This window comes from Equus asinus, unplaced genomic scaffold (assembly GCF_041296235.1).
Source record: "Equus asinus isolate D_3611 breed Donkey unplaced genomic scaffold, EquAss-T2T_v2 contig_89, whole genome shotgun sequence".
In the NCBI taxonomy this organism is placed as follows: domain Eukaryota; kingdom Metazoa; phylum Chordata; class Mammalia; order Perissodactyla; family Equidae; genus Equus; species Equus asinus.
The window spans coordinates 213,420-235,933 of NW_027225543.1; the positions used below are offsets into that span (position 1 = coordinate 213,420).

General features: G+C 40.5%; 1 protein-coding gene and 1 long non-coding RNA gene across 16 annotated transcripts in view; one reads left to right on the top strand and one right to left on the bottom strand.

Moving 5' to 3' along the window:
• LOC106836995 (serine/threonine-protein phosphatase 2A regulatory subunit B'' subunit beta-like) overlaps window positions 1-22,514 on the top strand; it is a 94,747-nt gene that overhangs the window by 26,898 nt on the left and 45,335 nt on the right. For 2 of the 15 annotated variants that reach the window (XM_070503921.1, XM_070503920.1), the window contains exon 3: window positions 15,598-15,758. The exons of 12 other annotated variants lie outside the window; for them this stretch is intronic. In XM_070503921.1, coding sequence (XP_070360022.1) covers window positions 15,598-15,726 — 129 coding nt within the window. In that variant the 3' untranslated portion in view covers window positions 15,727-15,758. Of the gene's footprint in view, window positions 1-15,597; window positions 15,759-19,987; window positions 20,038-22,514 lie in introns of those variants that run through there. One more of the 15 variants, XM_070503922.1, reaches the window with a different exon arrangement.
• Window positions 108-19,994, bottom strand: LOC123277823 (uncharacterized). Its single transcript, XR_011501448.1, has 3 exons — window positions 15,913-19,994; window positions 10,948-11,018; window positions 108-9,266 (listed from the first exon to the last, which is right to left on the bottom strand). It is a non-coding gene; the product is annotated as an uncharacterized lncRNA (long non-coding RNA).

A 22,514-nucleotide genomic window follows, 5' to 3' on the forward strand; every position in this document is an offset into this window, starting at 1 on the left:
TTGCACCCCCACCAGCTATGAATGAGTGCTCCTGTTGCTCCACATCCTCACCAACATCCGGTGCTGTCAGCGGTTTGGATCTTTGCCATTCTAATAAGTGTGTACTAGTGTCTCATTTTACTTTTAACTGGCAATTCTCTAAGGGCATATGATGTTGAGCATCTTATCTTTTCATACACTTACTTACCATCCATCTGTCTTCTTTGATCAAGTGTCTGTCTGTTCAGTTCTTTTGTCCATTTTTAAATCAGGTTGCTTGTTTTATCATTGTTGAGTTTTAAGAGTTCTTTGTATATTTTAGAAAACAGTCCTTTATCAGATAGGTCTTTTGCAAAAGTTTCCCCTAGTCTGTAGCTTGCCTTCTCTTTCTCTTGACATAATCTCATTTTATTTTCATTTTTATTGTTTTGGTGAGGAAGATCGGCCCTAACATCTGTTACCAATCCTCTTCTTTTTTCGCTTGAGGAAGACTGGCCCTGAGCTAACATCTGTGCCAGTCTTCCTCTATTTTGTACGTGGGTCACCACCACAACATGGCTTGATGAGTGGTGTAGGTCCATGCCTGGGATCAGAACCCGCAAACCCTGGGGCAATGAAGTGGAGTGTGCCAAATTTAACCACTATACCACTGGGCTGACCCTGGCACAATCTCATTTTAAAGGATTCAAATAATATACATACTAGCAGGATGGGAATGTATGATCCCATCCTTCTGGTATTTCCAATCTCCTCAAAGTGGTAACCACTGTCAACAGTTGGGTAAATATGCTTTGAGTCTCTGTTTATACAAATAGGTACTCTATTTGCATTTATACAAATAGGTACTCTCAATCTCCCTTTCTCAAAAAAATTTAAATGTCAAAAAGACTCAGGATTACACTTATGACCAATTGATTTTCAACAAAAGTGCCAATGCAATTCAGTGAGGAAAAGATAGTTTTTTCCAACAAACAGGACTGAGAAAAGTGGATATCTGCAAGAAAAAATATGAATTTGGGCTCTTTCCTACACCATACACAAAAATGAACTCCAGAGCCAGCCCTGATAACCTAGTGGTCAAAGTTCAGTATGCTGTGCTTTGACAGCCCAAGTTCAGTTCCTGGGTGTGGAACCACATGACTTGTCTAGCAGTAGCCATGCTGTGGTGGCAGCTCACACAGAAGAACTAGTAGGACTTACAACTAGAATACACAATTATATACCAGGGCTTTGGGGAGGAAAAAAAAGAGAGGAAGACTGGCAACAGATTTGCTCAGGGCAAATCTTTCCTAGCAAAAAATAATTAATCACAACTTAATTTTTTTAAAAAATGAACTCCAAATGTTCACAGACCTAAGTGAAAGAGATAAAGCTTTTAGAAGTAAACATAAGATAAAATCTTTGTGACCTATGGTTAGGCAAAAAGAGTTCTTGGAAATAATGCCAAAATCACAACATTAAAAAAATTGATAAACTGAACTTCATCAAAATTAAAAACAGCTGTGTTCCAAAAGATACCATTAAGAAAATTAAAGAACAAGCCACAAACTGGGAGGAAATATTTGCAAATATTTCTGATAAAGGACTTGTATCCAGAATATACAAAGAACACTTACAACTCAATAATAAAAAGACAGACCCAATTAAAAATGGGCAAAAAGATTTGAATAGATATTTCACCGAAGACGACATACAAATGTCTAATAATAAGCACATGAAAAGATGCTGATCATCATTACTCATTAGGGAAATGCAAATCAAATCTACAATATGACAGTTCACACCCCACAGGATGGCCAATACTAAGAGAGACAGGAGCAAGCACTGGTGAGGATGCGGAGCAACAGGAGCTCTCACACACTGCTGGCGGGCACGTGAAAGGGTGTAATCAATTTGGAAAGCAGTTTGGCAGTTTCTTAAATAGTTAAACAGAAATTTACCACATGATCCAGCCATATCTACCCAAGTGAAAGAAAACATGCCCACATGAAGATTTGTAAGTGAATATTCATAGATTATTCGTAATCGTCAAATAGTGGAAATGTCCATCAACTGGACGATACAGACTGATGTCTCCATGAACCGCTACTCAGCCATGAAAGGAACAAAGTACAGGCATGTGCTGCAACATGGAGGAACCCCAGAGACACCACGCCGAGGGAAAGAAGCCACATACAAAAGACCACATATTGGGTGATTCTTAGAATGAAACGTTCAGAAAAAGCAAATCTACAGAGACAGTAAGGAGACTCGTGGTTGCTTGGGACTGGGAGTGGCAATGGGAACTGACTGAAAACAGGCAAGAGGCATCTTTCTGCGGTGAGGAAAACGTTCTAAGTTTGGATTGCAGCGACGGTTGCACAACTCTGTAAATTTACTAAACATCATTGACTTTTACACTTAGAATGGGCAGATTTTATCATATGTAGATTGTTTATCCTCAGTATAGCTCTTTAAAATAAATAAAAGCCCCAGGAGCCAACTTGAAGAGGCTCCCACTGGCCAAAACTGGGAAATGAGCATCACTAAAGATAATGACTGTAAAAGATGCCAACACAAATACTTTTAAATCCATAAAATAATTATGATACTAAGAAAGACAAAATTAATTGGTCACCATTGAAGGATGCTAGTGAACCAACTCATTATTATGTCAACTGGTCATAAAGTGACTCCATAAACACTATTCACTTCTGCGCCATATAATTACCAGAATATTGTGTTTCTTCACATTTTTCTCTAGACTTCATCATTGCTTTGCTTTTTGTTTGCTTAGTTTTTTAATGTATCTATCATCAATTTGCCTCTAAAGTCTGCACAGTATGTATAAATTCCCTCTTAATACAACTAGAAAAGCAAACCACTCGGGTATTCTGTTCCGTTCAGCCTCAGAGACAGTATCTCGCCGAGCCCCAGCCTCCTGCTCCAGTCTGAACAGCTGCTTCCTAAGCCTGCTGCTCACCCTCTTTACTCACCTCAGCCACAATTCCCTTAGACTTTTTGGGGATCTGTCCCAGCTCCTTCCCCTTTCTTGGCTTACTCCCTCATTTTTGTGAGGGCCGTTCTCAGTTTCCTGAGAAAGGGTGCCTGGGAGGTAAAATTTCAGACTGTGTGTGTCTGAAACATGCCTTTCCACCCTCAAGCGTGACTGGCTGGGTATACAACACCAGGCTGAGTGTTATTTTCCCCGAGAAGTTCGAGGGCCTTGTTCTCCCAGCTTTCGATGTCGCTGTTGAGAAATCTAGGGATATTCTGATTTTTGACCTTTTGTATGAAACTTGTTTTTGCTCTCTGGAAGTTTCTAGATGTTTCTCCTCATCCCAAGAGTTGTACAATTATATTTCATTGTGCATTGGTGTGTGTCTACACTGACATACAGTGCTAGGCACTCAATGGGCTCCTTCAATCTGGAATTCAGGTCCTCCAGTTCCAGGAAAATGTCAAACTATTTCATTGATCATTTCCTCTCCACTATTTTTTCTGTTCTCTTTTTCTGGAATCCCTGTTATTTGGATATTATACTTCCTAGACTGGTCCCCTTAATATTCTTATCTAGTCTCTCCTCTTTTATCTCTCTCTTTTTGCTCTAATTTATGGGAGATCTCAGCTTCATATTCCATCTTTCTAGTGAATCTTACATTTCTGCTCATATAGTTTTTAACTTCAAAGAGCTCTTGTTGTCGTTCTCTGAATGTTCTTTTTTGCATAGCTGTTCTCATTTGGCAGAAAAAATGCCTGGTCTCTTTGAGCATATTAACACTTGCTTTTAAAGTTCTTTCTCCTGGATCAGCCCACGGCCTCATCCAGACAGCTTCCTTCCTGTGCTGCTGCGGCCCCTTCTTCCAGGTTTCGGGCTGTCTGCAAATGTCTCATGGTTCTTGGCCACTGGTTCTTGAATTAGTATTTTATATGCTTATTTCTAAAATAAGCTCAAAAAGCTAGAAATTGTCATCTCCCTACCTTCACTGATTTTCCTAGTAACGGCCTCTATCAGCGCTTTCTACACCAGATTGGTATGAGGGCTATGTCTGACTCTGATAAAACTATAAACTCCTCTGGGGTAGAGAATGTGCCTATTTGTCAGCTCCTCATACAACGCCTGACACACAGCAGGGACAATAACTGCTCGATGGACCCAGCTACTGAAGACTCGTCCTCATTTTCGCACACATGGAATCATCACAGACTAGGCAACAGCTGAATAGAATCTCAATTTCCAACCCATATAGAAATTACCCTGACAGTATGCAGGAGGAGGGGACAGCAGCCATAAAATTTAGACAGTGCTTTACAGTTTGTAAAGGGGCTAATATCTCCTTTAATATTACAGATACCTAAGCAGCCTCTACTACTCCCATTTTACTACTGTTACCTCACTTCCAAAAACATGCGACTCGAAAGTTAAGCCATTCCAAATCCTGGCCACATACCTGAAGGCTGGCCATGTTCCAGAACCCATCCAGGTCTGCACAGGTGGTATCCTTTTTGCCTCATTTGTATTCCAAATTGTCCACCAGTTCTTCAAGCCGTTTGAATATTTCTGCCTTAAGGAGTCTTTTTTGACCAACTGCGAGGGGAATAAGATCTTCTGCTAAGGAAAAGATGAGATTTTTAAAAGCTAGAGAACAAAACAGGACCTTGATTGCAAGTCAGCCAGCTGATAAGACGACCTCACCCCAAATATCCTGGGGCTTCCAGAATCAAACTCTTACCTTAAAGCAAAACAAAAAAACATCGACTACAAAACTTTGTCATACCAATACTGAGCATTAACTGTCTGCTTCTGTTCCCACTAAAACGTAGCAATATTCATTCTCATATATGTTGCTACATAGTAAACAGCATTCTGCTCACCTTGTATTTTACAAGAATTCAACCTCAAACAACTCACTGTACATCAGCATCTAAGGACTTCACACAGCACACAAATGATTTTTTCTAAAAAGCTTCTCCAAATAAGATTAAGGAAATATCAGAAAATTTGTTCCATATTTATTTAGGTCATTTTCATTCAGAAAATATTTTGCATAATTAAACAATACTAGATATAGATGTCACTCAAAAAGTCATAAAAAATCTAACAATAAATAGGCAAACGTTTAACTCCCAGGAATGATTGCTAACATTCTAATTACTTACACCTTATAAGTCATCTACCATTTTAGCACAGAGATACTAGTGAACGTATGTTGAGAAATGAAAAGTCTTGCTATTTTGATTAACAAAACTATAAAGTTCGGCAACACTAGATTTTTGTTTCAGATAAATGTAGACATATTAAAATAAACAATGCAGAGCCACCCTGGTGGCCAAGTGGTTGGGTCCATGCACTCACCTGCAGCAGCCCAGGGTTCACTGGTTCAGATCCTGGGCCCAGACCTACACACCGCTCATCAGGCCATGCTGTGCTGGCATCCCACGCAGAAGAACTAGAATGACCTACAACTAGGATATACAGCTATATGTCAGGGCTTTGGGGAGAGGGAAAAAAAGGAGGAAGACTGGCAACAGATGTTAGCTCAGGGCCGATCTTCCTAAAAAGAATAAATACATAAATAAAATAAAATAAACAAAGCTAAGACAAAAAACATAAATGTTCCCTCCCCTTTGTTTGGAATCTATACTTCAAGCTTCCTTTCCCACTCAAGGCAGTCGGTCAATATTAATTCCTCTCTTTCATATCAGAGAATCTTTCTAAAATTATGACATGTTTCAGCTTTACAAATGTTTCTCATACTAATATCTAAGTATTAGCAATATGACACTTATACAATAGCGATTTTCCAGAGCTGATGCTTATTTTATGAACTGTGATATATTAAAATCCATAAATACAAGTTGATATCCTATACATGTCCATCTTTCTACACCTAAAACTTACGTGGATGGTTAATGCCAAGAGCAACTTTCCAAGCTAATATTTCTAGTTCTTTCCGTTCTCATTTATCAGAGATGAAACAGAAAGAACCAGACATGCCTGAGTTCTGTCTTTACTTCTGGTATTGCCCATGGAACTGAGACCAACCCAACTGCCCAGAGTAAGTTGAAGCTAAACCCTGTAAGACTGGAATTACAGTGTCAGGGCCTCACAGATTCTAATTAGTAGGCTTTGCTTGTCCAAGGGCGGTAGTTCTCAACACTGGTCAATTTTGCCCCCCAGGGGACATCTGGCAGTGTCTAGAGCACCTTTGTCACAAACCAGAGGAGTGCTACTGGTCTGGGACGTTACACAACATCCTGCGATGCAGAGGACGGCCCCACAACAAGAATTATCCAATCTGAAATGTCAGTAGTGCAAGTTGAGAAACCCCGGCCCAAGACAAATTGAATCTGTCTCTTTATAAAAAGCATCTTAGCAGGAGAAACTGAGGATAGTTTTTTTTCTTAGAAGAAAAAATTAGCTGTTTATATCTAATGAAAACTTAATTAATGAGAAAGGAGACTTGTCTTAGATCCGACATTATTTAGTTGGGTAAATTGCTTATTATCTCAATGTCTCAGTCCAACAACACGGTGGACTAGCTCATCTCTAAAATCCCTTACAATCATAAAACCTTACGTTCTACAAACAGCTGAAGTGGCTCTGAAATATACTCATTCATAATAGAACAAATGAGTATTAAAAGTATAGGAAGATAATATTTCTCCTCTATTTGATTGTCAAAGCCCAAAAAAGTGGTTAGTACTGTATTGGAAAAGATGTGAGAATCTCCTTGCTACATTCACTCAAGAACATAGTATGTCATCATTTCCTGTGTGATGTGGAGCGTTGGGGCCTTTCTCCAGATGCAGTCCTCTGATCTGTGTCCAAGGCATTTAGGTGACATGGCTTTTAGGTTCCCAAACAGGAACTCTAATTTTCAGTCTTCATAGTTGGAGAAACATAATCCTATCTTATGATTTAGTGGGCCAAGGAGCCTACCATCATCTCCCTCTATCCTTCTTTTGTAAAATAAACATTAACTTAGTTTCTTTGTTTGAAAAAAAAGGTATGATAAAATAGGAACTCCCATATTTTGCTGAGGGAATGTAAATTGAGGTCTTTATTTATTTGCACAGGAGAGGATTGAAAAGCATCCAGGCTTGTTTTTTGCAGGCTTGACAGTAATACTACCAGACTGAACTCAATGGAAACAACCAGCAACAGGGACCTACTAAGTAAATCGTGGTGTAGCCATACAATTGGATACCATGCGGCCATTAAAACACACACAAAAACAGCATGAGAAAGTTCTTAAAGGACTCAAATGGAATATCTCCTACATTTAACATTAAATGAAAACAGAATAGTATGCTACTGTTTACATTTAGAAAAAGTTTATCTACATATGCATTATGTATCTCTGGAAGAATTCACAAGAAATGAATAACACTTGCCTCTGTGGAAGGTTCGAACTGTAGGGTTGGGAGCAGAGTTGGAAAAAAGGCTTCTCACTTGTACCTCTTTCTATCTTTTAAGTTAGCAACCACATGAATATACTAGCCATTGAAAAAGATTTTTAATTTAAAAGATAAATAAAAATCACTCAAGGTCAGTTTCCTCCTAATTCATCTACGTATTATATTAAGGTTAAAATAGTTTAATTTTGGTTTTAAATGTCTAGACATTAATACAAAATGCTTACACTGGGAACAAACGCACAGACCTGAAATGCAGCACATGTCGCTGCTGAGATGTCTGATCCTCCTTTATTTCAAGTGATGGGACTTCTTTTATTGGAAAGCCATGTAAATTTTCAGTAGTAGTTTCATTTTTATTTAAGACACGATCTATAGATTAAAGAAAACATTACATATACATTTCAAAGCAGCAACTCCTATAACGACATCCCCCACAAGACAAATTTCTTAAATCCTTCAATTTTTTCAACATTGAAATTTAAAATTGTAAATAAATTTAAAATTTAAATAAAATTTTATTTCTGCCTCAAAGATTTCATTCATCAGATCTCCTTTTACAGTGTCTCTCAATGTTCTTCATCTCTTGAAATTTACATTTCGGTCCCCCTCTCAGTCTGCAGTCCTCATTCCAGCTCTGTTTCCAGATAGCCCTCCCCATGCTTTTCCGTCTCTTCTGACCCTGAGATCACACCCTGAGCTACATGGTGAGACACATGGTGGAAAAGACTCTAAACGATCTCTGATAAACCATAACCCAGAGAAACAAGTAAAAAATTCATGAAAATACCATACCTGTGCTCCCAACTGTCAGAGAACTCAAAGGACGGCGTAATTCGTCGGAATCTTGATGTACTGAAGTTTCACTTTTGTGTGCCAACATTTCTTTTGTTACTTCTGGAGCCTCATCACTAAGCAAGAGCAAAAATACACTTCGTAAAACATGAACCCATACATCTCACTGAAGGATTTCAAAATTATGTTGTTTTTTAAAAACATGGGATAAAATAGAAATATGTTTCTGTTTTTTAAAACATGTCTAATCTAGAGGGAAAAACCGTAAACACCTCCAGCGGGAAGGCCCGTCTCTGCCCCCTGTGATGAGATCCACAGATGCAAAGCCCTCTCAACCGGACATACACACTTAGGAGTCTCAGATGCCGCAGAGCAGTTCTCGGTCAATCTGCCGCCAGCCAGCCTTTGGAAAGCAACCTTGCCATTTCTTGTAAAGATTCAAACTGATTTTTTCTCCCCACTTTACAAGTTAATCATTTTGTCTTTTGAGATAGCTTTTATAAAGTAGTACTCAGTAAAAAAAACACAAACAAAAAAATCCAAACCATGTCTGAGCTGCAGTATAGCAATTTCTTCTTTCTAAAAATTTATTTCTAAGTGTTGCAATTAAGTCACTTCTTAAAAGCAAAAAAAAGCAAATTGAATCGTGAAAATAATAATGCACAGAAAATATCAAATCTGTCAAATACATTATTGTATCCTTCTGAAAAATTTTTTGGAGAGGTCAAATTTTCATGATTTGTAATGAACATAGTTTACTAACTAAATAACTTAAAAAGCACAGGCCAAATTTAAGAAAGGCATTCGTTCTCCATGTCAGCAAGGAATTCATTAATAACATCTCATTCTGTCACTGGCTGTCAAAGTAGCGGTGCTTGTTGGAGTCTAGGTGTTACGTCATAGCTCTTCAGACCATCTGGTGGCCGAAACAGAAAATCTACTGGTGCGAAGGATGGCCTCCCTTTCACTTCTGCAGGATTTGTCTCAGGTAACTTTTCCACTTTGGATAAGACTCCATCTGGATCCCTTCCGTTTGTCACACTGGTTTGTGATTCCAAAGTATTTACTTCGCTATCAACTTTAAAAGACATGACCTGGATGTGAATAAACAGAATAGAGTGAGAGTCTCTCTTCTTGGGATATATTCCACCAATTTTTTAGGCCCGAAAATGTGAAAGTTAAGAGATATGTCCCACGTACATAATTTAAGAAACAAAAACAAATACAATTAAATGTTTACATGGAGTCAGAAGACCAGCTACATAAACCATTGCTATGGTCCAGAAAGAGGGAGAACCAATCCATATTAAAAAAACTATATAATAGGTTTTAGGTATTACCAAAAATTAAAATATATGAAAACTAAGGTGGAAAAATTCACTCACCTAACAAATACGTATCTTTTTACTTAAATTATGTTGATAATTACAAAGGTTTGAGAATCAGAAATCCAATGTTTATTGGATTACCAGTATTGTCAAGGACAAAATCTTTTTTAATAACTTTGGATTATTATAAATAAGTTTATCATATGAGCAAAACTATTTTTCAATGTGGCACAGTAAGATTAACCATATAAAATGTGAAGCGTATTTTCTTTTTCAAGTCAATTTGTTATTTGGTAGTTTTTTTTTTTACTGTAATATAATTGGCATACAACATTACATTAGTTTCAGGTATACAACATGATTCAATATTTGTATATTGTGCAATGATCACCCCAGTTAGTCTAGTTAACATCCATCACCATGCACAGTTACAAATTTTGTTTTCTTGTGATGAGAACTTTTAAGATCTACTCTTAGCAACTTTCAAATATACAATATTATTAACTGTAGTCACCATGCAGTACATTACATTCTCTACTTACTTATTTTATAACTGGAAGTTTGTACCTTTCAACCACCTTTGCCAATTTAATCCACTCATTTCAACATAATTTTTAGAGGTTTCTACGTTTCTGAGTTTTAATGAGATACGTATTTCTACCCGGACTAGAGTTTAAGGGTAACACTGTGCTTGAGGCCTGTGTGGCTGCAAAGGTAGACACTAGCGATAATCCTTAAGGAGAAAACCAACCTTGAGGGAGGAGCTGTGAGGTCCAGCTGCTCGCCTGTGAAGATCACCCTGTACTGCCTTCCTTGGAGGATCTATGTCTGATTTTTGGTAAGAACCTAGCCAGGTTTCTTACACTTTGGCATAACTTTGTTTTTTTTTTTTTAAGGCTAAGGAATTATAGCATGGATTATAAATTAAGGGATTGGGTCCTCGAAATGGTGGCTCTTTTTGAAGACTCTACCAGGCACTATGCTAGATGCTGTCAGAAACGTCAGGTGATTTCATTCTTGAAACTACTCTGTGTAGATATTACATGTTACAGCTGGGAGAACAAACTCATAGCTTCCCCAAGATTATATAGCCAATTGGAAGCGAGACAATAGGCAAACTCAGGCCTAGCTGAATCCAGAGTCAACGCATTTCACCCACTGCACCCATCTCCTAGCCGATGCTCACATGAAGGTTTCCGTCAGCTGTGTTTTTATTTTCTCTCTTCTGTTAACCAAACTACACATTCTCTACCTATAAGGTTTTAAAGATGAGACACCTCACAAACCATAACAGTAAACCCTCTTGACGCTTCCTTGTGCTTCAAGAGGTTTTCACACACGTGGAGGTTAACCTCTTGAAGCAGTTTTGTAAGCTTAATTTCAGCTTCATGAAAATAAAAATGAGATTTTCCAAATGTCTAGAAATAAACAGATACTTATACTCTACCTTGCCTGGTTCTTCTTCGATCTTTTTGGCAGGCCTTCCTTGATCTGGTACTTTTCTTTCTGTTATATTATCTAAAATAAAAATGACATAACAGATCCATTTTGACTAGATAGAAAATTCTGCATTAAAAATGCTAGGTAAGGAGCCGGTCCAGTGGCATAGCAGCTGAGTTCATACACTCCACTTTGGTGGCCCGGGGTTTGCTGGTTCAGATCCTGGGCATGGACCTATGCACTGCTTATCAAGCCATGCTGTGGCAGCTGTCCCACATATAAACTAGAGGAAGATGGGCACAGATGTTAGCTCAAGGCCAATCTTCCTCGAAAAAAATTAAAAAGTACTAGGTAATTTGGGAAAGAAAAAAAGGCAACAATATGAATCTATGCCTTAATGGATTTTATGATTAAAAGTCATTTTAAAATATCCTATTTAAAATACCCTATTTAAATACGATAAATACAGATAAAACTTCCTGCCAAGTATAGGATATCTGTTTACAAAACCAAAGGTGCTAAAGTATTTTACCTTTTGCCTCTGACTATCAAATGCATATTTATTATAGAAAATCAGGAAAAGCAAAGCGCAAAAAACATCACCCCAGAGGGGCTGGCCCCGCTGCGCAGCAGGTAAGTTCACGCTTCTGCTTTGGCAGCCCAGGTGCTCAGATCCCGGGTGCGGACCCACCCACTGCCTGTCGAAAACATGCTGTGGTGGGTGTCCCACATATAAAGCAGAGGAAGATGGGCACGGATGTTAGCTCCGAGCCACTCTTCCTCAGCAAGAAAGAGGAGGATTAGCGGCAGATGTTAGCTCAGGGCTAATCTTCCTCAAAAAATAAATAAATAAAAATCACTCAAGATGACCTTATTCAGAAATCATCACTGCTGACAATTCAGGGTATGCTTTTCCAGTTTTTTTCCTATGTTCACATATTCACATACATATTTTAGAATTGTGATCACACTGTTCAGAATTGGACCTGTTTTCTTTGCCCACTTAATACATCCTGGACCATGTCATGAAGTGTCTTTCACAGGATCGTTCTTAAACGCTACACTGTATTCCACCAAACAAATGGGCTGTAATTTACTGGGGCCATTAATCTTCACTTTGTGGCGCTGCCCACCGGTGCACATGCTTCACCGCTTGAGCGCCCACTGTGTGCTAACTGGATGGTGGGGCACTGAACCTGTCTTGGGGACCTGGAATCTCCCGTTTCCTCCTCGCCTACTCAAAGAAGTACACGATGACTTTAAAAACTGAACACGAAAAACCTCAGGGACCAGAGCATTCTACTTCAGCCACTGATGAAGGAACAGTTCTCACCACGTGCCGCTCGCGTGGCCGGCACAGCCAAGGCTGCTCCCGCAGAGGCTGCACTGGCGGTGCCTGCCCCCGAGGTCTGCTTCGCTCTTTGAGTCATCGACCGAGTGGTTCTCACGCACGTGGGCATTGCAGGCTGCCCTGCTGCGGGAACCATGAAATTAAATGCTTTCGGTAATTACTAAAGCATTGTTGCGGCAACGTCAGAGCTTATAATAATAAGCTACCTTTTTCTCGTTGGACACTTTCTTTTCAGAGGTTTGTCTTTGACCAGATCGTGTTGCTCGAACATCACTCCTATTAATGATCTATTGAAAAGATTAGGTGGTATGTGATTTAATTGCTTGATGAATCAAATTACCACATTTTCAATCGGTATTTTGACCCCTCATCTGAAATCTATTGTAAATGACCCAGCAAAAAATCCACCACCCCAAATAAGATGAGATGAAAAAAGTTTTCCATTATATAGATTTCCTTACAAACTTTTTGTAGAATCCTAGAATTTTGAAAATGCTAATAGCCTAAGCTATTCTAAATAGCTGACTATAATCTTCTGAGAGTCCTTAAACATACCAGCATGTTTTCGCTTCAAAACTTTTGAATTTTGTCTGGAAAAATCTTCTCCTGGATAGAAAACTCTTCCCACAGTGCACTCTGCAACTTCCTTGGAGACTGCATTCAAAGCGCCACCGTCTCAGTGAGGCCCCATCGGAAGCTCACCCTGTACCAGCTTCAATACTCCCCATCTGCCTTCTTTTTTTTTTTTTATTTCCCGCATAATACTTAGGACCATCACATACTATATATTTTTCTTTTCATTGCCTATCTCACATGTAAGCTCCATGAAAACAGGGAATGTTGCTTTATTCATTACTATATCCTAGAGCCTAGAGGAACATGGCAGTGACTCAATTTATTGAATACGTGAAACGGAGCCTTCTCACCTGATAAAGAGACATGCTATTTACCTCCTTGCCCACTTCACTTTATTTTAGTAATCGTCCTATTAACTTTGTCCATAATGGTGTTCTGAAGACCCGTAAGTTTATCCCCCACCCTACGTGCTTTATATCCCTATCTGCATTTTATAGTGACATGGATGCATAATAGAGCCCAGTAAACAAACAGAGTGACACACAGAGTTGGTATAGATCTCATAAGGGATGTTTGGCAATGAATATTTCAAGTGAGTACTTCCTTAGCATCTAGCCAAAACTGCTCTATGTCACCATGCCAATAACAGGGAGTTTGGTACTGTTAACTCTAGTAAAATAATCACTCTGATTGAAGCTGATAATAGATTTAAAATGAATTTACTTACTCTGAGAAAAGGAGCACGATTCATCATTTTAGTAACAATTATCTACTATCAACTTCACCCTAGTCAGCTCCATTTGGGCTTTGGCCTTTGACCTGGCAATCCATACAAGATGGAACAGCATTAAAACAATCAAAAGCAGACAAAGTTAAAAAAAATGAACTGCCATAATTTACTTCCATGTCTCATTACAAAATAAAGTCTCCATTTTAAAGTTAAATTTTACCCTTAGTCATCCAACCCTTAATCATTTATGGCAAAAAGATACTTGCTAACTTAAATTACTCTCTTTTCTGGTTCTGGTTTGATTTAAATTATGCTTAAAAGCCTCAAAACTTACTCATATTTCTCAGTGAGCACAAAGGAGAAATTTCATACTATATTTTCCAGGTATTAGAATCCTTGTTAATATGATGAACTGGAAATATTTGGAAGGGGTCAATGAAGAAACTAGAGTATTAAGATCTCTTCTCTCCTGTTTATGAAAAGATACTGCACAGCTTACTTTCTTAGCTTTGACAGTTTGCCTTCAAATCCAATGATTGTGCACTTGTCCTCTGTCCATAAGAAAATGGAGACCTGATCACAAAGCAAGGAAGAAATCCAGCAAGAGAAGGATTGATTAAAAGTGATAAGTTATTTATCAACTCTAAAATTCCTGAAGAAGCACAATCAGACTTCTTCTGTAGATTAGAAGCCACTTGCTTCTCCAAATCTCAGGGAAGATCTAGTGCTGAAGAAACGAGGCACAAAGTAAACAATATTCAGCGATGGCTATTGTCTAAGTAGAATAAAAAACTACTGGTGAATCGTATTATTTAACACAACAATGTGTGTCTTTTTCCTCCTACATATAACACTTTGTAAATAGCTGTTTACAGTTTAGACCAATGACTGGTGCCTTACATACTCTTGAGAAGCCAGATTAAATTCAGCGCCTTCCAAGAGGTCTTCTCTGATGTTCCTCCAAACAGAAACAATCTCGCCCTCCTCGAACACATACACACCATATTTTTCTGTATCTTTCCACCTTGAGCTACATTCTACTAATTTTGGTCACTTCCACCTTATCCTAAGGTCACATGCAGAGTAATCAAAGGTCTCTCAAATCAATGACATTCCTGAAGCAAACAAAAACAGGCGATATCTTGAGCTTTTATATTATTCAATTCTTATTTAAATCAGGAATGAATACACAGCCAACAAGAGACGACCTTGAAAAGAGCAAATCACCAGTGACTACCTAATTTACAAATCCAGCTGCCTGTGTTCAAACTTCATCCCCCTTAACTCATGGATCATTCTCTTCTTTAGATCACCCCTCCTCCAGCTTCTGTCCTGTTTTAGCTCTCCTGACAATCTGACCTATCACTGGTACCTGACTTCTGCCCACTTGAAGGTGCTCTCTAGTCCTCACTCTTTCACAATGTGTATATCTTTACTGGAGTGGTCTCATTTAGCCCTACAGCTTAAACCCCCATCCATACTCCCAATATCATATCCTAAATCCACCACTCAGCATGGATCTCCGTCCTGATTTTCAAATTTTTATTCCCAACTGCCTGTTATCCAGATGGCCCAAATGAGCTGCAGAAAAAGCAGGAAAAGCATTATCAATATGCACCCACTTAGGCATGTTCCTTTTCCTGCCTTCCACCCCTCTTTTAGCAGCAGCACAATTTATATGGTTGCTCAAACTAATTTATCTTCAGAATCATCTTATCTCCGACTCTTCAATTTCCTTCACCCCTCACCATCTGCTTGGTCCCCGTCAAATTTATCTCCTGAGATGTCTCACACCTGTTTCTTCCTTTAAGCCCACTGCCCCAGTCCCCTTATCCTGTCTCATCTATTCCATCACGACAGTCTCACTACAGTCTTCCTACCTATAAGTTCTTCCCCTTCCAGACTACGATCTTCCAGCCTAGGGTAATCTTCCTGAATTATTAATCTGATCATGGTACAAGCTCATGTATAAGCCTCTCTTGACTCTCCGCATCCGACAGGGTGGACGCCAGATCCTTCGCCCGGCCTTGCCCGTCCAGCCTGGCTCTGACTGCTTTGCTAGTTTTATCCCGTGTCAACCTACCTATGGCTGCACCGAGAGACCTCATCTCCATCTTCTGAACTATTAGGATGTCACTCCCAGCTCCTGCCAACTAGCTAAGTGAATAAAGGGACTACAGGGAAAGGGTTGTTTTAGTCATTTAAACTCTCAAATAATCGCTTCTTGGCCTCTTGGCTAAGATCAAGTATAATCTCTTAAAGAAAAGTCTGGTTAAGAACTATTCCTGAATATCAAGTTATGATACTAAATTTACCTTTTTTGGTTGGTGTGCTGGTATTCATGAAAGAAAAATAGTCTTATCATGTCTATAAACACCCACTATAAATGGTCATCGCTGAAGGTTTCTCAATTTTTTCAGTCGCTTTTCCTCTAGGTATTTCTGGAACATTTGTCTTCGTTGATCACTTAGAAGAGACTTTGCTGATCCTAAGCAGGGGGGAAAATAGCATATAAAACATTCAAATAAAAAGTTATCCAAATGTCTAAAATACCATTATCTAACTTCAACAGCTGCTAAGCAATACTTTCAGTAACTTCGTATTGATTCCTTAGCACGCTAACCACACAAGTCATTTCAACCCCTGTTCTTTCAAAATTTCTCTCCCTTTTGCCTTCTCTTGTTCACAAATTAACTGCTTGCCATCCCCTAGGCATCCATTACTTCACTTTTAAATTAATTAACTTCTATGATCACCCACCTCCAAGCTGACCTCCAACAATTCTCACCTCCTGGTAGTCATGCCCTTGTGTTGTCCCCTCCACACAGAATAGGGCTGAGCTGTGTCACCAAGAAAAGTGTGGGAATGATGGAGTGTGGCTTCCAAGACTGTATCATTAAAGACAGTGCAGCTTGGCCCTGCTCTCTCTCAGATCACTTGCGCTGGGGAAGTCAGTGGCCATGTGGAGCCTTAAGGAGATTCAGGCAGCCCTGATGGGGATTTTTAGGCTGCTTAATTTTAAAACAGTTTATGATGAGGATTTTTAGGCTGGTTACTTTTAAAACTACAGATAAGAAGCAGGCTCCAAGGAGTGGAATTTGTTTGCCCTTTGATCAGAGGCAATTGCATTTGTAAAGGAAATCTTCATGCCTCCCTCTCTGGAATTTGTTTGCCCCTTGTTGGGAAAACATTTACATTTCTAAGGGAAACCTCTATCTGTGAAGATGCCTCCCTCTCTGAGCCAGGAGGAAGGGGGGATGGCCTTATCTTTGGAAACTGTCTGGCAACCTCATGTAACTGACCCCCCACCCCAAAATCCTCCTTTGTCTTTAGCCGAGGATAATATTTGAGCGGTGACTTCTGCCATTTACTCAATCCGGTTTGATTCTTATCTAAAAGTTGTGGGACCGCCAAATGGCCAGACCAAACGGGCACTAATAAAGAGATAACTCACACACCTATGCCTTAAATATTGGCCCCAACCCTCAGTTCGGGGCAGCAGCAGAAGCTCCGACTGCCCATGGGTCCTGTCCCCATGCTATTCCACACTATTCTCTAAATAAAAGAGCACTACTGCCAGATCTTGAGAGTCTAAGAAATCTTTCTTTCGACTCCTCGGCTCACCGACCCCGCGTCAGCCCTATGGAGACACCACATGACGAAGAACTAAGGCCTCCTGCCAAAAGCCAGCATCGACTTGCCAGTCATGTGAGTGAGTCATCTTGGAAACAGCTCCTCCAGCCTCAGTCAAGCTTCAGAGGCATCCCTGGATGACACCTTGACCTGTCAGATTCCTTATCTCCCACCTGTGATTCTCAACTCAGGTTTCTACTATGTATTCTCATGTTTATTTAAACTTGTTTGAAAAATGTGAGTGGCTACTATGTACCAGACATTTTTAGGAAGTAAGAATAAGAGAATTTCTGCCCCTGAAGGGCTCACAGTATCGTGGGGGAGATGAGCACAGTTTCAATTTGGTTTAGCATGGAATGAAGACTACGAGAATGCACAATCGAGAATCAGTATAAACCTGTCTGGGGAGGTCAGGAAAGGCTTGTCAGAAGAGAGAATACCCGAGAAGGTTTCTGAAGAATGAGAGTGCGTTTGCCCACTGGGTGAGGGTTTAAAATAATCCAGGGAGATGACTGCACAACTCAGTAAATTTACTAAACAAAAGGCATTTACTTAAATGGGTGAATTTTATGGTATGCAAATTCTACCTCAATAAAGTTGTTTAAAAGAAATAATCCAGGCAGAGAACAGAAGATGCGAAAGCTCAGATGATGAAGTGGTTAATCATCGATGAAACCCCTATATCCTCAACTTCCCTGAAGTTCCTCTTCCCTTCATCTCTTGATCTAACCGTAACCTGGCTCTCCCCTGAAGACAACGCTCCCCTAGTTGTCCTCTCAAGTGGTTGACTGTTTTCTTCTCCCACAAAGGTCATATCACTGGGCCTGAAGCGGGCCGGGGTGGGGGGTGGTCCCTCATTGCTGTTTCTCAATTATTTCTTCCTCTTCACTAAAACAGCCCAGCTTTATATTTCACATCATCAGACCATACTAGACAGCACCCTGACTTGCCATCTATAGATGGCAAGTTCTTCTCTCAGTATTTTACAACTTAGTAAATGGCCACTCCATTTTTTTAGTTGCTCAGGCCAAAACCCTTAGAACCATCCTGACTTTTCTTTATCAACCTACATCCACTCTATTAGGAAATCCTATTGGTTCAAACTTCAAAATGTAACCAGAATGAAACCACCCAGGGTTGCCGTTCCCACTGTGGTCAACCATGAGCTAAATTATTGCAGTTATCTCCCAGCTGGTCTTCTGGAGGCCATGCTGGTCACCCTACCATCCGTAAGTGATGCTTTAAAACATAAAGCAGATTATAAACACACTAATCCAATAATGGCTTCTCATGTCACTCAGAGTAAAGCTGGTCTCCCTGTAAAGAAGGCCCTTGGGCTGCATATTTCACTGGTCCTGGAAAATGACAAAATTGAAGCAGTGAACATTTAAACAACTTGAGACCTGATTTAGCTACAAAACTTCTATTTTAATGTCCCTTATCAATTAATCTTGTCAACACTTATCTTATTCAAACTCCAGAAGTCAGAACTTACAACACTCCACAAGCGAATGGAACTTTCACAGCCTTTACCTTAAATAGGAAGTATTTAGTCATAGAAAATATCAAGTTATTTAGAATGGTATTTCAAAACTCCATTCTTCTGGTAAGTTTTTTTTTTTTTTTTTGATGTGGAAGATTGTCCCTGAGGTAACATCTGTTGCCAAAGCTTCCTCTATTTTGTTTGCTGGATGCTGCCACAGGCTTGAGGAGCAGTATGTAGGTCCACGCCCAGGATCCGAACCCACAAACCTCGGGCCGCAGAAGCAGAGTATGTGAACCTAACCACCACACCACCCAGCTGGCCCCTGGTCAAGGATTTTTTAACCTCAGGTATTAAACCAACTTTTTTCCCCTCTTCAAAGCAGTTAAAATTACAATAGCTCTTTACTTACTTTGCCTCACACTCATCTCTTCTGGAATAGGCTCTTGAGATGTCTCCTCTAATTCAAGATTTCTACCTTCCAAGGTTGGAAGGTTGACATCCGTCAAACCAGAGTGTCTTTTTCGTTCATATTTATCATATCTGTCTGCTTTCTGAGAGAGAAAACTCTCCTCAGCAATTTTAGTTCTAATCATCTCAATACTTAAATCCTTTCTCAGTTGACTGGCAAAATGTGATGCAGCCATCCTGCCAGGGAAAAGAAAGGTAGACAACTTATATAGATTTTCATATTATTTAAAAAATTAAGATTCCAGTTCACCTCCTGCCCCACCTCAGAGCATTCTGAAATAAAAAATTTTCAGTACAAAATGGAATAAATATACGACACTGCAGAGTGGGAAGAAAGTTATCAAAAGATAGTACGATCTATTTTGGGCTTCTACATAGGGCCTTGCTTGACAGATGAAGTGAAGCCCAGGAAGCTGTGGGCCATAACACAAACAAGAGGCTCTAGGCTCACCGCACAGCATTACAAAGTGACAAGAGTGAAGGAAAGGAGAGAATAGGGAAAGTAAGTGAAGGACAGTATACAGAATCGTTTCCTAACCTTTCCCTGTGATGAAGGCAGGCAGCCTGGCATTTTTTCTCAAGCCAAAAAACAAAACAAACCAAACACACGAGATGCCTATTAGACAGACAGGGATGATAAGCAGGCAGTTGGATATACAAGATTGAGCAAAAGATGGGATTTTAGAAGAACTACCATGGTGATACAGAAGGATAAGCATAGTTTGCCATTTGAGGGCATAATGAAATTATTTTCGGCCATGTGAAAAATCATATTGTTTACCTGGCCCATACTCTTTTCTTAGAAAGATTCTTGAGAACGTGTTCAAGCAAAACAAGGGAGAAGGACAAGAAACAGGATGCCATGTGTTCCAGGAAATCCTTCATTCAAATGAGGAAAAGAATAAAGGAAAGTGGAAAGTCTAAGGGAGTCACCTATGCAGCTGGTATAGAAAAGAACCAAGCCCAATGGGAGAAAGATGACTGATTCTCCACAAGTGTTGCTGGCTCAAAAGAAAAAAAAAAGAAAGAAAAAGGGGAAGGTCTGCAATAGGAAGATAGAAAAGTTCTAAGCACACTATACTCTTCAACAACAAGAATAACTGAGACAGTCCACTAGAAAACTCCAGATAAAAGAAAAATCTGCACAAGAAATGCAACCCATTAAAATGTTACATGATTTTAAGCAATCAACAGAGTATATAAAAAATGAGAATTCTTCTGACCTGGATGCTAATAACATTCTCCTGTAAGAGCCCAGGGGAAGTGACAAAGGACTCTACTTTTCAGTAAGCATGCTCCTCTACTATTTGACTTGCCACCTCCTGCAAGTATTAATGTGCTAAATGTTAAACAATAAACCATTAGTTATTTTAAAATACTGCATAGGACTATGCTCCACAAAGAGAGACAGGGTGTGTGCAAAAGCTCGAGTTAATAGTAAAGGCGTGTTTAATTGTCACCTAAACCAGCACAGGTGGTTAGTGTCATCGCTGTTACACAGGTGAGGGAGAGAACTGCCAACAGGCGCTGGAGCTGGGATCTCAAGCCCCGCAGCCTGGCTCTTCACATACAGGACATCTAAGTTCCCCTCTTGGCTGAGTGGAGTTTCTTCCAGCTTGAAAGTCTAGAATGCCTTCGTCTTGCTTGCCTAGAGGTTCCCAACCAGGGCGGGTTTAGTTGTCGCTGGCTCTGGGAGCAGCTACTGGAATTGAAGGTCGGGGCCAAGGATGCTAAGCATCGTCCCGCCCCAGAGGCCAATCACGGCCCAGTGGTGAAACGCTGACTGCTGCATAGATTATGGCAACAAATACTTACTCTTCTGGAGGACGGAGCCATCGGCTGCGGGAAGGACAGGTAAGTGGTCCTAGAGGAGCCTCCCCCAAGCGGCGTCCAGCTCGCCACTGCCCACCTCAGACCCTTCCAGACCTTCTAGGAGGAGGCGAGCCAGCGCCCTTCCTCCAGCTCCCAGCACTCACCTTCCTCAGGCAGCCTGTCGCGTGAAACCTCAGTCAAACCAAAAGGAAAGGAACGCTCCCTGTCTGGAGAGCCGCCGCCGCCGCCTCGGAGCAGTGCCGCCTACACCTCAGCCGCCCAGAATCCGAACTTCCCACACCCAGCCTCTGATTGGAGGGCCTTTGAGCAACCCCTGCGGGAAAGGGGCCCGCCCCTTCTCTCCCACGAGGCTTGCGATTGGTTCTCTCCCTGTGCTATTCGAACTGATTGAAAGGTGAACGCACGGTTCAAAGGATGGGCGGGTACGACGGGATTATGCCTGAGGGGCGGGGCCGGGGCGCAGGTGAGGCGTTAGGGTCCCTAATCCGACCGGAGCTCCAGGGCCCCAGCATCCGAGGAAAAATGAAAGCGCTCCTCGGAGCAGAAGGGATTCACTGTTTGCAGGGCTTTTTAACGTCCTTATTTAGTCACACAAATACAGCTCAGCTTATTGGAACGTTTTCTTCACTTAATATTTTTTAAAAAGGGTTTACTACCGCAGATTTCTCCTTACATCGCTTAGCGTTACTTTCCAACATCGCCAGGCTTTTTTTTTCCCATCCGCTTTTTATTGAGGTAAAATTTAAATACCGTGGAAAGGATTGATCTTTTAGTGTGTGATTTGATGAGTTTTGCTAAACGTAAACAGCTGTGTAAGCACCACCCAATCGGGATACAGAGTATTTCCATCACTGAGAGTTCCCTCATCCCCTTTCCAGGCGCCCACTGTTAGGCAGCCAACCTCTGCTCTGATTTCCATCACCACACACATAAAGGGGGTAGGTCCTCTCCCAGGTGGGCCTTCTTTCTCTAACCATGCTTTCCAGATCCATCCCTACTGTTGCGTGATCAGGAGTTGGATTTTATTGCTGAAAAGTATTCCATCGAATACTTTGTCTACCCATTCACCCATTGCTGGACATCTGGATTGTTTCCGTTTTTAGCGATTATGAATAAAGTTGTGTGGAAATTAATAAATAGAAACTTCATTAAATTGGAGTCTTGGGGCCCAAAGGCGGAGCTCTCACACCCTACCTTCTAGCAGAGCCCAACAGGAAGAAGACAGACTTCTTCTTGACCAAGAAGCTCAGCCAATGAGAGACTATCACAACTCAGCTAGTGAAACGCTGCTATACCTCTGGACTCCATGTTTACAATGGCCGTCCCAACTTGCTCTTCCTCCCAGAATAGAGTTTCTCCTCCATGCTGCTAGCGACTTGCACCTGGCTCGAGATGGTTTCAGACTTTGAACTGCAATTCTTTCCTGGTCCCCCATAAACCCATTTTTGCTGGAGAAATAACTGACTGTCTGTTTAAGGTCAACAGTTGCTATAAACA